General features: G+C 45.7%; 1 protein-coding gene across 13 annotated transcripts in view; it reads left to right on the top strand.

Moving 5' to 3' along the window:
- TRAK1 (trafficking kinesin protein 1) overlaps positions 1-16,955 on the top strand; it is a 216,499-nt gene that overhangs the window by 184,399 nt on the left and 15,145 nt on the right. For 7 of the 13 annotated variants that reach the window (XM_058443543.1, XM_058443547.1, XM_032161959.2 and 4 more), the window contains 5 exons: positions 19-156; positions 5,215-5,291; positions 6,859-7,095; positions 8,450-8,766; positions 15,786-16,004. In XM_058443543.1, coding sequence (XP_058299526.1) covers positions 19-156; positions 5,215-5,291; positions 6,859-7,095; positions 8,450-8,766; positions 15,786-16,004 — 988 coding nt within the window. The remainder of the gene's footprint in view (positions 1-18; positions 157-5,214; positions 5,292-6,858; positions 7,096-8,449; positions 8,767-15,785; positions 16,005-16,955) is intronic. The other 6 variants (XM_032161965.2, XM_058443544.1, XM_058443545.1 and 3 more) reach the window with 1 other exon arrangement.

The raw sequence follows: 16,955 nt of genomic DNA, 5'->3' as shown, positions 1-16,955 counted from the left end.
TGTCTTTCCTGCCTGCAGCTGCGTGAGCTGGAGGACAAGTACGCAGAGTGCATGGAGATGCTGCATGAGGCGCAGGAGGAGCTGAAGAACCTCCGGAACAAAACCATGCCCAATACCACGTCTCGGCGCTACCACTCGCTGGGCCTGTTTCCCATGGTGAGCTGTGCTTTCTTCCCAGCCAGAGGACAGGAGGGGTTCTGGTGATAGGAGCACAGTGTCTGACATTCTGGCCACTGGAGTTGGGTGTTTACAGTTCGCTTCTCATTGTACAGTTCAGATCTGAGTCTGAATCAAGGACACTTGAGTCTGACTGGTGGTTTCTTAACTACATAAGACAAATTGGTTCTTTATTTTCTGTTCCTCTAAATCTGTTGTCTTTTCTACTCCTGCCATTAAAAGATAAATTTAGTAGGAACTTGCTTTAGTGGGAACCTCAGGTATTTGGAAGATCTGACTCACAGGTTGAGCATCTCTAATCCAGAATGCTTCACAATCCAAAACTTTCTGAGCACTGACATGATGCTCAAAGGAATTGGTCATTGGAGCATTTTGGATTTCAGATTTTCAGATTGGTATGTTTCAGCTGGCATGTATTCTGGAAATATCCCGAAATCTGAAGCACTACTGGTCTCAGGTATTTTGGATAAGGGATACTCAACCTGTTGCTGATTTTTTTTTTTTTTTTTTTTTTTTTGACCTTATTGGACTGTGTGGCTATTTTGGCCACACAAAATTCTGGAAGAACATTTCAGAATTTTTAAAATGCCATTTCAGTTCTGCTGATTCTTTGTATGCTTATTAATCATTCTCTTGGCGACTTTCAGTATCTGTTATCGGAAAAAAAGAATTCTCTCTGTACTTAGGCTGGTAATTTTCTCCCTCTCTCTCACTCGGTCTCCTTTCTTTCTTTCAAAAATAGAGATAGGGTCTCACTCTGTTGTCCAGCCTCGTCTTGAATTCGTGGCCTCAAGTGATCCTCTTACCTCAGTCTCCCAAAATGCTAGGAGTACAGGAATGAGCCACCACACCCAGCCACATTATTCATGTTATTTTACTACAGTCTGTTTTTTTAGCCCTGGCCTTATTTGCTTCATGTGCTTTGGGGGAACATGATTGAGAAGGGGATTTTCCAGGAGGTTAATTTCCTTGTGGAAGTTGGGCAGCACAGGGCTGAACCCCTTGGCTGATCATTGCACTGTAAGGAAGCGTTATCAGGGATTGAACCTCCTCATGTTATCTTCTATCAGACTAAATACCCTGGAAGATGGGGACCTTGTCTTCTTTGTAACTTTTCCGCCTTCCTCTTTTAATACTGTGTACCTGGCACAGTGCTTGGTATGCTGTAGAATTGTAGACATTTAATAGACGTTACATTTAGATGGATAGATGGACAGATAGACAGATGGCCAGATGGCCTAAAGAGCAAACTCAAGAACTCCTGTATATTCCAGCTCTATTTCCATGGTTTGATGAAATGCTAAATGCTCTCTGAGGAGAGAAGAGCTTTTGAGAGAAACTCCCCCAAGTGAGTTAGGAGCGGATGGCTGCATAAATGCTTGTGAGATTCTGTCCCTTCTGAAATTGGCCTTTTCCTTGGAGCTCTTTCCCTTCAGCCCCCATTGCTGACCCCCAGCAGATACTGTCCCCGTCCCCCGCTCCTTGTTGTCTGGCCCACTTTCCCTAAATCATGATTTCTTTTCTTCTTTGCTCCCATACATCAAAGTGAGGAAGTCAGGCTAGAACAGCCACCACCCCCTCTCCGCTCAAGAAGCTTCATTGAAATCTGAGGGAAGCAAAAAGAAAGACATATAACATAGTCAGCTTTCTAGGGCACAGATGGGTGATCCAGTGATTCTAGGAATCTCAGTAAAAGCAGCAAAGAATATTCAGTCCCCCAAGTTCCCTGATCTAGCGCTAACCACACTTGGCTCACACGCTGGCCTGTGTAGCTTTGCAGGCTCCTTGCCTGGGTTCCCTCCTTCCTGGCTTCTCATCTTGGTGCAGTGAGCTCCTGGCGCCATCTTGTTTCCTGGGCACCTAGGATCCACTCCACTGCCTTCCCCACTCTCAAGGACAGACCTCTCTTTGAAAACTAAACTATTGCATGAGAAAAGTTGAATTGAAATTTGCATTTCAGTTTCCTCTGGAGGGATTCTCAGCTTTCATATTTGCTGAGGTAAAGTTTTTGTTTGCCTTTTTCTGTAGCTCTTGGCACAGCCCAGTTTTTGAAGATAGCTATTTTTAAAGTGTATTATGCATTAAAGATATTTAAAGCAGTCTAAAGATTGCATCATGCAGAATGCCCAGATCTGCCTCTTTTGTTCCTAGCCATTCTAATCGCTGAATAAAACAGTGCGTAGCAGTTTTTGCACAATTATGTTCCCAATTCTCTTGCCTTATGGCAGGAGTTCATCTGGGATCCACAGATGAAATTCGGAGGGGCCTGTGAAATTAGTTCCTAATTGTACTCAATATTTCTTTCCTTTATGAAGGTCACCAGGTCATAGTGATATTAACATTGCTTGTGACTTTGTCATCATTAGAAATTACAGGTATTTTTATGGCACATTTCTTTTTTTCTTCTTCTTATTCTTCTTCTTCTTTTTTTTTTTTTTTTTTTTTTTTGAGAAGAGTCTTGCTCTGTCATCCAGGCTGGAGTGCAGTGGTGCGATCTTGGCTCACTGCAACCTCCCTCTCCTGAGTTCAAGCGATTCTCCTGCCTCAACCTCCCAAGTAGCTGGGACTACAGGCATGTGCCACCACGCCCGGCTAATTTTTTTTTTTTTTTTTTTGTATTTTTAGTAGAGATGGGGTTTCACCATGTTGGCCAAGCTAGTCTCGAACTCCTTGCCTTAGGTGATCCACCCGTCTCGGCCTCCCAAAGTGCTAGGATTACAGGCATGAGCCGCCGCGCCTGGCCCTATGGCACATTTCAGTTGTTACAGATGCCTCACAACACCACAGATGCTGATCTCCACTTCAAAATGACAGCAGTAACCAGTCGTGAACTCATTTCTCTCTCCTCTCTCCTCTCTCTGTCTCTCTCTGTCTCTCTCTGTCACACACACACACATGTTGTTATATTGATATATATCTGCCTTCTTTTATAATCCTCATAATTTTATTTGCCTAAAAATATTATTCCAAGAAGGAGTCCACAGACTTGCCTGAATTGCCAGAGGGGAGAGGGTCATGGCCAAAAACAAGTCACAGAGCCTGCATGTGACTTTATCTCAGTATGGCTTTGAAATTACAGTCATCCCTCAGTATCTGAGGGGGATTGGTTCCAGGATCCCCTGCAGATACCAAATCCTTCAATGCCTAAGTCCCTGATATGAAAGGGCATAGTGTTTGCTTATAACCTATGCATGCCCTTCCACATACAAAAAAATCATCTCTAGATTACTGGTAATACCTCATACAATGTAAATGCTATGTAAGGAGTTGTTATACTGTACCGATTTTTAAATTTGTATTATGTTTTGTTTTTTTTTCCCCCAAATTTTCTATCTAAGATTAGTTGAATCTGAGGAAGTGGAACCCACAGATACGGAGGGCCGACTGTAATAATTTGACACTTCATTTTTCTTAAGGTGTATAAAGGTCCTTTCTTCTCTATTTGTAAATTATGTGGTGAATAACAGTATTAAAAAATAAGCTGGCTTAAAAGATGTCAGACTCACCTAGGGAAGTCCTTACTAGACATGATGTTTAATGACAATCTGTGGGTAATAATTACAAAATAAAATGCATATTTGTGAACAAGGGTTGAAAAAAGCCTGCTAGCCCTTTATTCATCTCGCTTCCTGCTGACTCCTGTGGAGTCTCCCCACTTGGTTCCAGCCTCCAGACTGGAGCATCCCCATGGACCATGAAGCCGCTGAGGTTGATGCTGTGGAGTCCCCAGGCGCTATCTGCTGGGAAGCCACTGGCCACATGTGGCTGTGCAAATTTAAATAAATTAAATTAAAATATAATTACGAATTCAGGTCCTCAGTCACAAGCCTTATTTCTTGTGCTCACTAGCCACGCCTGGCTGGTGGTTTCCACATGTATTTATGTCCCAGCACAAAGGACGCATCCATCAGAACAGGTTGTTCTGTTGTTTTAACATGAATTTAGCCTTTCCCTTCAGGTTATCCTCATGGATGTCCTCCTCTGGTGCTGAACTGGTGCTTTTCTGTACACACCTGGTCCTGTGGGTATCTACCATGTGTAAGGGATTGTGTGTTAGGCTCCACCTCCTAGAGTGCTGAGTGATGAGTGGTACAGGAGAGGGGGCATTCATCTGGTAGCCTTTAATGTTGAGTCTCAGCTTGAGGCCTGGCCCATTGGTGAAGTGAGAAGCCATCAATGACTAGCCTTCCCCTGACCCACAAAGCTGGAGAGAGAAATATGTGAGCTGTTGAGAAAAGCGGCAAAGACTTACTGTGTTTGGTGTCTGCTTCAGAAAAAAATGTGAGATTCCTAGTGGAAACAGGAATCCTACATTTCCTGGGCAGGTTGTTTAAAGATGGGTGGGCCATGGATAGTTGGCGGTGAGAGGAACTTCCCTTGCAGGAGGCCAGGGAGGATGAAAGCAGGGACCTAGAGATGGCAGTGTGCATGACTCACGTCATGTATGTAGAGACCCTCTCACTAGCACAGAACCAGAGTGCCCTTTGGAGGTGGGAAAGGCTTCCTCAGGAGCCGAAGTTGGAGGCCCTTGGTCTATTCTCGGTGTCAGAATCTTAGACCCAGAGGGGGTGTGACAGACCCTGTAGACTAGGGGGACAATAGCTTTGTGTGGCTTGTGTGGGCTCTGGTGCCATATCTCACTGTAAGCTCAGAGGTATTTGGAAATTCACCTGTCTCCATCATTCTGAACACATCACCCCTCCCTCATAAGTTCTGCATCCCATCTTGTAGCCATGGTTGCAGCCCCATGGTTTGGCCAACGGAGCATAGGGTTTGCTTTTAGACACCTAATGGCATATGAGTCAGCAGCTTTATACTCAGTGCCCAGTGGCGCTGCCACACTCAGAACCTGCCTGGGCAACTGCTCAGCCAGGGTCTCTGACAACAGAGAGTGCTGTTAAGTTTGTGTTGTGGAAAGACTGTGAGCTTCTGATGCCTTGGTTTACTCTCCATGGCCCACCTGGGTGCATACCTCTTTTAGAGACAGAGCATTTGAATTGGCGCTCACTTGACATTTGTCTTTCTGGCTTTTCCCAGGATTCCTTGGCAGCAGAGATTGAGGGAACAATGCGCAAGGAGCTGCAGTTGGAAGAGGCCGAGTCTCCAGACATCACGTACGGCCACAGTTTTTACAGTTTTGAGCTTCCCAGAGACCAGCTTGTGACCAGTGCAGTGTTCAAAACCTAGCAATGTTGAGGCTCTGGGTACCAGCAGTGATTGACTATTGTCCTTCCCAGTCCAGATTAAGGGAAATAATAGAACACAGCTGACAGTATCCCTTAGCTCCTCTTATTAGCTTTTGTTAGTTAATTTTTATTTATTTATTTTTTAGAGATGAGGTGTCTCACTTTATTGGCCACACCAGAGTGCAGTGGTGTGATCATAGCTCACTGCAACCTCGAACTCCTAGGCTCAAGTAATCCTGCTGCCTCAGCCTCTTGAGTAGCTGGGACTACAGGCGCATGCCACCATTTCCAGCTAATTTAAAAAAAATCTTTTGTAGACATGGGGCTTCACCATGTTGCTCAGGCTGATCTCAAACTCCTGGGTTCAAGTGATCCTCCTGCCTTGGCCTTCCCAAAGTGTTGGGATTACAGGCCTGGGCCACCACTGGCCTGTGAGCCACTGTACTCCTCTTCTCCTTAGGTTTTAAAGATAAATTGTGAACTTACAGAAAGTCCTAGAAAAGGAGAGATGTCTTTCCCATCTCTCTTAACGCAAGCTTCGTCTTGATATAACTGCACGTTTTTATCTTTCCTTTCAGTGGAAAACATTTAAAAAATTTAAAATCAACGTAGTGTGAGATTCAGAGGGCTCTTCAAAGATTTTGTGCAAGACTTCCATCTCCATCTGAATACACCTAGGGATATGAGCTTCTACCATCTCTCTTCCTACCTCAACTCTTGTACTTAGCCTGCCCCAAGGTGTTCGTAAGGAACCTGTGGACCAGGTTTCATTGTGTTTTCTGTGTACCCAGACTCCATAGACAGAACTTAAATGAGATCCTGGGAGTGACAAGTGTCCAAGTGAGGTTCGGTATCTGTGTGACACCCTCTGCAGCCCAGAAGGAAGTGGCCATTGTAAAAACATGCCTACCCTTTTCTCTTTAAAAGGGAACAAATGAGCCTCAAAGTGTGGTTCTGCTCCTAAAATAACACTTTCCAAAAATAGACAAATCTAGTATTTATCATCTCATTATAGAAGTGAAAGACTAACTTTAAGTCTTCATTTTTTTATATGAATGTTCAACAAATATTCATTCTGCAAGTATTGGTTGATTTCTGCTGTGCTGAGCAGTGAACACTGCCCTGCTGCAGTGTGTATTCTAGTGAATATTATGAAAAAAGAAATCTAGGAGACAGAAGTCATACTTAAGCATTTTTATTTGTAGGTTAAGCCTTAGGGATGTGAAACACAATTTCACTTTTGCTGGCATCACCTTTAGGATACAACCATGCGTTCGAGTCCTGGATTTAGTGGCTGTTGAATCTCTCAAATTTTCGCATTGTGAAGGAGGCAGCCAATACCCTAAGAAACAGGTGGCAGGCACAGGATAGTGGGCTGCTTGGGGACTTGTCACAGGCCAGGTGCCCTTTTGGCTCAGTTGATCATTTTTGGAGGGTTAAACTCCAGGGTCGTGCCCGCATTTGCTCACTCACGGATGCCGTGCGTTCTCCCTAGTCACCAGAAGCGTGTCTTTGAGACAGTAAGAAACATCAACCAGGTCGTCAAGCAAAGATCTCTGACCCCTTCTCCCATGAACATCCCCGGCTCCAACCAGTCCTCGGCCATGAACTCCCTCCTGTCCAGCTGCGTCAGCACCCCCCGGTCCAGCTTCTACGGCAGCGACATAGGCAACGTCGTCCTCGACAACAAGACCAACAGCATCATTCTGGAAACAGAGGCAGCCGACCTGGGGTGAGCAAGCTGGGAGTTTTCACTTCTCTGTTTTGGGGTGAGGAGTGGTAGTATGGATTGTCTGCAGGCTCAGTAATTATTAAGAGGGAGGTAGATGAGAGTCACCTAAAAAATACAGACCTGGCCGGGCGTGGTGGCTCACGCCTGTAATCCTAGCACTTTGGGAGGCCGAGGCGGGAGGATTGCCTGAGCTCAGGAGTTTGAGACCAGCCTGGGCAACATTGCAAAACCCCATCTCTACTAAACATACAAAAAATTAGCTGGGCGTGGTGGCACGCACCTGTAATCTCAGCTACTCAGGAGGCTGAGGCAGGAGAATCACTTGAACCCGGGAGGTGGAGGTTGCAGCAAGCTGATAATTGCACCACTGCACTCCTGCCTGGGTGACGGAGTAAGACTCTGTCTCAAAAAAAAAAAAAAAAAAAAAAAAGCGGACCTTACAGTTCTCCAAATCTGTTCTACCTACCCACTGAGCCTATGCCTATCCTTGATATGGTATTTTAATCAGCTTAAAGATGTATAACAAGATGATACCAGAAAGTCTGCTTTCCTGTGAAATGCTTGGGGGGAGGATTAATGAATTTTTTTGTTGTTGTTAATCTTCACGGTAAGGCTACAGAATAGACATTTGTTTTGTGACCCTTTTGTAGCTTGATGTTGGAAAGGCTGAGGAGGACTCAGGCTGTCTGTCTTGTGACCAGAATGTGGTCACAAGGTTCGGAGGGTGGGGTGCAGGGGGCCAAGGTGCCCAGGACTGGGCTTTCCTCAGGAATGGTCAGTTCCTCTTTGTCCTGAAGCCCTGCAGAACCTGGACACACACACACACACACACACACACACACACACACACCATTGTCCACTTTGTGCATCCTTTTCCTCTGACTTAATAAAATTGATTCTTCCGAACCAGTTGGAACAGACAGATAGGAAGCTCCTTGATCAGAGCAGGTTTTGTTCAGAGTTGAGGTCTGGGCTCTTTTCCTTCAAGAGAAGAGAGAAGCATGCCTTAAACCCATTATCCTTCTGGTAGCCAGGAACGGCAACCTACAGGTTTCTTCCTAAAGGTTCTTCAGGGAGATGTTTACAGGGACTGAGTTTACTTAGTCTGTGTGCAAATGTTCATCCCGCCTTAGTCCTCATGCCACCTCAACCCCACTAAAAAAGACCCTTGGCAGGAGTAGTTCTGGACACAAATTTATTTCCCCCTGTTGCCTAAATGTCAACTGCTTGCCTTAGTTCCCATGGGGAATCCTGTAGCCCCAGGGAACGTCCACCGCTGTGCATTGAGCAGTTGGGCCTCTGTGGCCTTGGAGCCCTGCTAGCGTTCCACCCTCATGCCCCTTTCTTTTTCCAGAAACGATGAGCGGAGTAAGAAGCCAGGGACGCCGGGCACCCCAGGCTCCCATGACCTGGAGACGGCGCTGAGGCGGCTGTCCCTGCGCCGGGAGAACTACCTCTCGGAGAGGAGGTTCTTTGAGGAGGAGCAAGAGAGGAAGCTCCAGGAGCTGGCGGAGAAGGGCGAGCTGCGCAGCGGCTCCCTCACACCCACTGAGAGCATCATGTCCCTGGGCACACACTCCCGCTTCTCCGAGTTCACCGGCTTCTCTGGCATGTCCTTCAGCAGCCGCTCCTACCTGCCTGAGAAGCTCCAGATCGTGAAGCCGCTGGAAGGTGATCGCGCAGGGCCTCGGCCCCTCTCTGTCCTCCTGGGGGACTCCCTGTGGTCCCTGATCCACCTGCGGAAGGCGGGGCACCTCTGTCACGCCTACTCCTTTTTCTTCCGTGACAGCCACCCGCGCTGCTGGTTTGAGTTCCTCTGAGGGTGGCGCTCAGCCTAGGCCTCCGTCCCTCCCCTCTGGCTGGCAGGTGTGACAGTGCACACATAGGCCACCAAACTCGCCAAGGAAAGACAAGCATGTGCACTGTGGTCTTCTAGTTCTTTCCTTTGCCTTTAGAACCTCAGAAATAAAAACCTTTTGTGGCGGTAGAGGCACTGCTAACAGATTCAAAAATTATTAGGTTTTGCCTTTGGGTGTGAGGAATGCAGAGAATTAATGCTTTAGCTTTTCCACAGTTTTGGTGTCAGGGAGAGATTCCAAGCAAACTCTATTAAATGGGGATTCTTTTTTTTTTCCCCATAACCACCTGAATGTGATTTGTGGGCTTATGTGTTCTGATTTGAACTTCATATAGCAAGGTTGTGGCTTTTGGCAGATGCAGTATATTCTGAGCTCGGCTCCTAGAGTCTACAATTTGGAGCCCAGGAAGGGGTGGCTATGGAGACAAGTGAGTTTTGTACCTCCGTAAGCCACCCTTTTTCAGGGTCAGTTCATGTGTTAGTATCAGGGGCATCTCAGATGATTAAACTCATGGGAAAAACTTCCTCCTTCCCTCTCTCCCTCTTGCCCTCCCGCCTCTTTTTTTTTTTTTTTTTTTTTTTATTTAGGCACTTATAAAATGTTTTCCCTCTACCTACTACTGCCCTGCCAAGAGCCACCAAGTGTTCATATTTTTCATTTTTTACTCCTTTAGTTTGGAAAGCCATGTAAGTTTGAGAAGGTGTTTTAAAACTCTGCGTTACACTTATGATGCAAAGCCAAATCAGAACTTCTGTAAGGCAGAACTTTCCCAACTTTAAAAAAAATTATTGTCCCCTCTAAGGAGCTTTCTTAGATGTTTTTTCCTAATCACCCCCCAAAGACATTTTAATACCACATATATAGTTTATGTACTATATGTATATCCATATACAGTATATATAAACAATACATAAGCAATACATCTGTGTTATTAAAATTAAAAAGAATCCAATTATGTTTACCTCAAAAGAACCTGCTTTTGCTTCTTGGGAGCAATATTGCCCCTGTGAGACTGCATGCTATAAGGTAAGGTTGTGCTTGTTAAAGACCCAAGACATGACTGGGTTCCACAGTCTCCAAAGGAAGAGGGCGGGCTAATTTGTTTTTATTATTATTTTAAAATTGTATAATTGGGGTCTTTCTTAGAGTTCAGAAAAGGTATGGCTTACTCTTTTTTAATTGTTTATTTAGTTGTAAGCTTGGTGATTGTTTTCTGATCCACATTGTGTCTGTTCTTCAATAAAATCTTTCATTTCTGCAATTTTACTTTCTGCCTTACTTTTCTTTTTTCTCCTTTGTCACTCAAAGATGATTGGAATTTATCATCTCTGTCTTGTCTGCTTTCTATATTTGACTCTGTGTTTCATTAGATCATCTAAGAATATGTTTTTGAATTTATTTTCAAAGCACATGTGTTTAGCCAGTTCATCTTTATTTCTTTTAATTTTGCGACTTGGCAGTATTTTTGTGATTAGTTAATAGGATAATAGGGAATCCTGTTAGATTAGCAAGGTGAATTTCATCTATAGTGCTCTGCTACCCAGGAGGCTAAAACAATACAATTAAAAAGTTATTTGTCTTATCACAGTGGCCTATAACACAACCTCATGATGCAGATTCTTTTGGCTCCATTTTGTAGTTCTCTGACTTCTCAGCTGTTTATTTATGTATTTAGTTTTTGAAACAGGGTCTCGCTGTGTCACCCAGGCTGCAGTACAGTAGTGTGATCATAGCTCACCGCAAGCTTGAATTCCTGGGCTCAAGCAATCCTTCTGCCTCAGCTTCCCAAGTAGCTAGGACTACAGGAGTGCACCACCACACCTGGCTAATTTATTTATTTGTAGAGACAGGGTCTTACTGTGTTTCCCAGGCTGGTCTTGAACCATTGCCCTCAAGTTACCCTTCCACCTCAGCCTCCCAAAGTGTTAGGATTACAGGCGTGAGTCACCACACCTGGCTCAGACTTCTTACCTATTACAACCAGCATTTTCTTTTTTCCCTCCCCTCCACAGTTATTTTTTGTGTTACCATGTTTAATATGATAAGATGGGATGCTGACACAGAAGTCAACCTGGGCTAGGTTCAGTATAGCTCTGACTGTGACATTAGATAAATCACCCCACTTTTTGAGCCCTGTTTGCTATTTAGTTGTGGTTGTGAAATAGGCTGATAGCCAGCAAACCAGATTGTGGTGAGGAGTAAATGTGAAGTATTTTATATTGTACCTGGCATCTAATAGGTGCTTATTAAAATGTTGGCTTCCCAAGCTTGCTCCAATCCAGGTCTGTAGAGCTGAGTTACTAGTGTTGAGATCTGGACCAGCACTAGGGTCATGTTCTTAAATTATCTTTTTCTATTGGCTCACTGAGAAGCTAATAAGATTCCCATAATCACCAGCAGCCCAGGTAAATGTACCTGGGGTGAGGTCCGTAGAGACTGTTGGCTGAGATCATAGCAGATAGCCAATCAGTGTTTTCCATCTGGCTCCCTTACCTGTTTAATTAATCTTGCCATCTGCTTATTGTGAAAGCCAAAAAGCTAAGTGTTTAAGACACTCTCTTGTCTCTTCATCTCACCTTACCAGTTTTAAGCAGGTGAAGAACAAACAAACCATTCAAACTAGAAAGATATCTGTGTTAAAAAGACCAAGGCGGGCAGTATTTTTTTCCTGTAATTTGCACTTCCTTTCTGCTTAATCGTAACCAAAGTAGCATTTCCAAATAAATAACATGTAAATAAGGGAAAGGATACACTTCAAAGCTGTACATTATCCAGCAGGTTTCATTCTAGTATCTAAGCCCTGATGCTTCTCTGACATCAGTGGATTTTGGGGTTTCCTCTCCTTTGATGACGAAAATGTTTTAGCTGGAACACTCGGGTATGGAAGGAAAGCAGAGGCGGGAAGATGCAATGACCATAGTTATGTTTTCTCCACTGTCCCTGCCCTTTTCCCAAAGAACTTTATCTTGGGGCCAACCAGGAACATGAAGCATCCTCTCTTTCCTTGCCCTGTTTGCCCAACTCCTGCCTGGTTTTAATGTGGGTGGGAGGAGTGAGCAGGTCTTGAGTTGGTAATGGGAGGTAGCTCATATTACAGTGTTTGGCAAGTAAAGGAAGCCAGGCTGGGGAATGAGCTGGAGAAATGGAAAGAAAGAGGTAACTTGGGCTCTGAATAAGATGCAATTCATATTTATTTTTTAATTCATATACCTTCTTATGTCAAAGGAAGGACTCCAGGCAGCCAGGAGATTGGTAGAATTCCCACATGATGGTTTAGGCAGCAGCAGGGAGGTGAAGCATGAGGTGTTCTGCTCAGTTGACGGGCTTGGCAAACCCTGCTGGGACTTTGGAACCAGCCAGGAGTGGAGATAGTCTGTGAGCCCCACAGCATGACATAACTGAAATAGCACAGTCAGGTTTGAGAAGGCACCTACATGGGAATCTAGAAAGCCATTCAGGTGTGTTATTGACTAGGTTTCGGAGGCTCTCATGTGTAAGGCCTCTCACTGCTGAGAGGTAAGAGAATGGACACTGGAGCCAGCCTTGGTTTCAGTCCCAGATCAGTCAAGCCACTTGCCAGCCATGCAGCCTCTAGCAAGTTACTTTCCCTTCCAGTACTCAAGTTTCCTCATCTGCAGAATGCAGACAGCAGGGATAACGTGAAGATTAAGTGAATTATAAATGTAGACCTCAGAAAAGTACCTGGCGCTTAGTAAAAGCCCAGTAAAAGTTGGCTGTTCTTACATGAGTAAAGGATGCCCAAGGCATGGGATGAAAATCTGAGCATGATGCGTCTTTTCACATAATGTTTTAGTTGTAATTTCACTAAATTTCCTTGGCTGTGGAGTGTCAGAATGCAAGTAACTCCATGCATTTCTGTGGCCTCCTTAACTCCAAACAGCAGACCCTTTGTAGCCTCATTTCTCTCTCTTCAGCCCATCCTTGGGAGCGGGTGAGGAGAGGGAGTGATGGGGCAGCCTGTTGAACAGGTGGAGGAGAAAGGCCTATGAAACTCTTGTCAGGGCCCAGACCTCCAGCCTCCCTGGGTTCTTTCCCAGTGAATTATAAACATCTCAGACCCCCTTCAGAAGGATGAGGGGGTTTGGCATTTCCTTACCAGGGTTCTTCACTTCCCAGAGTCTATTGGCATACCCCCCTTTTCCCTTCCAAAAGTAGAGGTGATGTGGCCATATTGTACCTGGGGTTTTCTCATCATCCTTCTCAGACTCCAGTGTACAGTCCCAAACTGAACATGGCAGTACAGTGGCTACTTTAAAACTTCTCATGGTGCCGTTTTGTTATCAGGAATGTGCCTGCACAGCCAGTGAGCATTTGTACTGGGGCCCGTTAGGTAGTGTGAATGGGAGTCCCCAGGGACAGCAGAGAACTCCTATCAGCAGGAATATCTCCTGGTAGGCCCTGGACACCCATCTGGAAATTCTGCTGCTGACCATTTGTGCAGCTGGGACACTGATGTCCTTCTTGTTCTCAGACCTGTGGGTTTTGATGGGTGGGCAGTGTGAAAACTTGGTCTTTAGTTCTGAACCCCGGCTATGCCACCACTAATTAAGTGGCTTTGGAAAGTTATCTAACTTCAGGCAGCCACCATTCCCCTATCTGTAAAGTGTATAATCATACTTAGTTCCTAGGATGGTTTCGAGGAGTGAGTTGGTATAATACATGTAAAACAAACTGCCATGCAGGCCTGCCTCAATATAGGGAAGCTTAATTTAAAAAATCACAGTGATGCTGTGGCATCTGGGACTTGGGAGCCCATGAACTGGTCTCCGCAGGTCTGCGAAGCCCTGGCCTTGTTTGCACGGTGTTGGTAGCATGCGCGCTTCCTTTAGGAAGTGGGTCTACAGCTTCCTTCAGATTCTCGAAACATCTGAGAGTTAAGAGCCACAGCTCTAGAGCAAGTCTTCTCGACCCCAGCCCTGTTGACATTTGGGACCAGTTCATTCTTTGTTGTGGGGGCTGTCCTGTACGTTGTGGGATGTTTGGCAGCATCTCTGGCTTTTACCCCCTAGATGCCATTAGCACTAGATGCCGTTCCCTCACAGCTGTGACAAACATGTCTCCAGACATTACCAAATGCCCCTTGGGGGGGTGGGGTACAGGGCGCAAAATCATCCCTAGTTGAGAACACTGCTCTAGATGCATCTTAGCACCCAGTGAGAGAACAGATATGTGATACCCTCTTTCATTATAGTCATTCTTTCCTATTTCTTTTTTTCTTGAATTTAGAGTATTTTCTATTTATATTTAATAGATCCAGATTAAGTATGTTGCTATCATACCCGCGAACTCTTAAAACTGGGATAAACCTTGATGTGCGTGTCTAAGAACTCTTTAAACATGTATTGGCAGTGTGCACCTTTTTTTTCCTTTTAAGTGGATTTGAAATTGTTCATTTATAAATTCCTTTCAAGCCTCCCTGGCTGAGATCTACCCATGAGAAGTTATTTCCAAGGGGTGTTTGGAAATGGCAGACTCTCTGCGCACACCACGGGGCCTCTCCCTCACTCCACCGCCTCCCGTCTTGGCATGCCTGGGTTCCCTTCTCTTTTGTCTTGACTTCCTGAGCTGCTGGCGCCTGGCATCCTTCACTCCCTTTTCTTTGCTCCCCAGGGCAGCTTGATATCCTGGAGGGCTTCTTGCCTACCCAGAAAGTATACCCTTGGTAAACCAGTGGTGACTGCCCGAGCATCCATTTGTGCAGGAAGGCTCCTGCCTTCCTGTGCCCGAGAACCTCTTCAGAAGTCTCTCCTTTGAGCATGGAATATGTATTTGTGCGGCCATGCACATTTGGGTGCCTTCTTAATCTGTAGAATGGGGCTAGCCCTACCAGCCTCATGGGCCATGCACTAGCACCGTGTCATGTGAGGCATTAATAAGTGTTCCAAGGGTAAAACGGGTTGCTCTGTCAAGTAAGTTGGGCAAGAACACTGTAGCATACTAAAGGTTCTGTGATGCCCCTCAGTAAAAACACTTCAGTTTCCTGAGCATGCTTCGCCTAGGAACATTTCTCTTTGTAGAGCACCTGTGACACCTTGAGGTCTTCAGGGACACACTCCGGTGTTATTACAGACCTTGCATGATGTCATCTGAGTCCTGGGGTTTGGTGTCATTGAGAAGATGGGCTCCCCTGCTTTAGACCTCTGTGTGGACTTACTGTGTTCTTAAGTCACACCCCTTAACCCGATTCCTTCTCCCTAACCCGGCAGCCTCTCAAATATATTTGCTGGCAAAATACAGAAAACCTAAGTAAAGGAGGTGATGGTCACATCTACCACATATCTCTGTGTGCTGCTTTCATTTCTTTTTGCTTTTCTCTTGCTGTGGGTCCTGGGCTTGGTTTGACATGATCTTATTCTGCCTGAGCTTATGTCTTCCCTGTTCCCAGCAGTGTGTATTTGGCATAGGATCCGTACATGTGGCCCCCCTTTTGTGCTTATCTTGCCATTTTCCCCCTTCCATTTTGTAAAATGAGAAGGTGTTGAGTTCTGGGGTTGACATCGGTTGATTAAAATAAAGATCTCGCCCCAAACCTCTTTTGCACATATTACGGTGTGGATTTTACTTAAAAAAAAATTGTTGATTTCTTAACTTGCTATTCCTTCTGAGCATGGTGGGGTTTGGCTTCTGTTTCATGGCAGGAAGGGCTAAGGCAGCTCCACTGAAGTTCCCGCTGCAGTCCACCTGGAGGCCCAGACCCTGCTGGGGTTCACACTAAGCACTTTGAGGGTGGTAAACAGCCATTGTCTTGGACTTCCATCCTAACCCTCTCTTCTCCTTGTCCTCCTTCTTCCCTTCCCTTTCTCCTGCAAGGTTCTGCCACCCTTCACCACTGGCAGCAGTTGGCCCAACCTCACCTTGGGGGCATCCTGGACCCCCGGCCCGGTGTGGTCACCAAGGGCTTCCGGACGCTGGATGTTGACCTGGATGAAGTGTACTGCCTTAACGACTTTGAAGAAGATGACACAGGTGACCACATTTCTATCCCGCGCCTAGCTACCTCCACTCCAGTTCAGCACCCAGAGACCTCAGGTGAGAGGTCCCGAGCACGTGTGACTGTCTCAGGCAGCAGAAGTTACCCGAGCCGGCCTCAGGCTTCCCCAGAGGAGATGCAGGAGCCGCCAGCGGCCACGGAGGAGGAGGAGGAGGAGGAGGAGGAGGAGGAGGGGTCTGGTGAGGGCACCACGATAAGTCCTGTAAACTTGACACCTTTCCTGGAGGCAGAGTTTTGGGCCATTCTCACCTCTGTTCCGGGCACCATCCGTAGTGGTTCTCTGTCTGTAGCTTCCGCTCGTCTGTGTGGGTGATGATTAAAGCATTCTCATTGCACAGTTCTGTTTTTAAGTACAGAGTCTGATGCCTCCTATTTGTAACAGTGGGTGTAGCTCCCCTGCCCATCTTGGAGGTGCATGGCCCAGCAGGGATCTTAAAGTGGGAGCAGGAAAGGCTGCTAAAAAAAAAAAAAAAAAAGTGGGCTTTTGGGCCCCTGAAAACATCAGTGCCCTTCTTCCTGGTCTGGGTGTCTCCCTCAGTCTAAGGGGAAGATTCTCAAGTCCCCTGGTGATTTCCAAGTGGAGCTGAGCAGTTTTAGGGAAATTGAGTGCTGGGTCATTCAGAAGGTAAATGAGCTCATCTGTTACCTGTATGCTGTATTAAAATATAAAGAACCAGGAAAGGTTCAGGATTTCAGACACTTCGTCAGTCTTTTCACTTTCCCAACTTCACTGGAGGTAGATATGTCATTTTCTTTTCAGCTTACACGTGTTCAAAGTGGATATTTAAAAAGTGTTTTAGCAATACTTCTTAACCAAATAAACCTTCGGAGAACGTCACTAAGCTTTTCCAGAGAGAAGACCCTAGATGAAGCTGGAAAAGAGCTCTGGCTGACTCCACCCACTGTCCCCAAGCATTAAAGGTGTGGCCATGAGTTTACAGAATGACCCACATCCCAGTTGCCACTGGGAGGAAAAGCTTTGTGCGCAG

The sequence above is a fragment of the Hylobates moloch genome, unplaced genomic scaffold, assembly GCF_009828535.3.
Source record: "Hylobates moloch isolate HMO894 unplaced genomic scaffold, HMol_V3 SCAFFOLD_8, whole genome shotgun sequence".
Classification (NCBI taxonomy): domain Eukaryota; kingdom Metazoa; phylum Chordata; class Mammalia; order Primates; family Hylobatidae; genus Hylobates; species Hylobates moloch.
The sequence above is the reverse complement of the archived record's forward strand: the minus strand, read 5'-3'. Positions and strand labels throughout refer to the sequence as shown.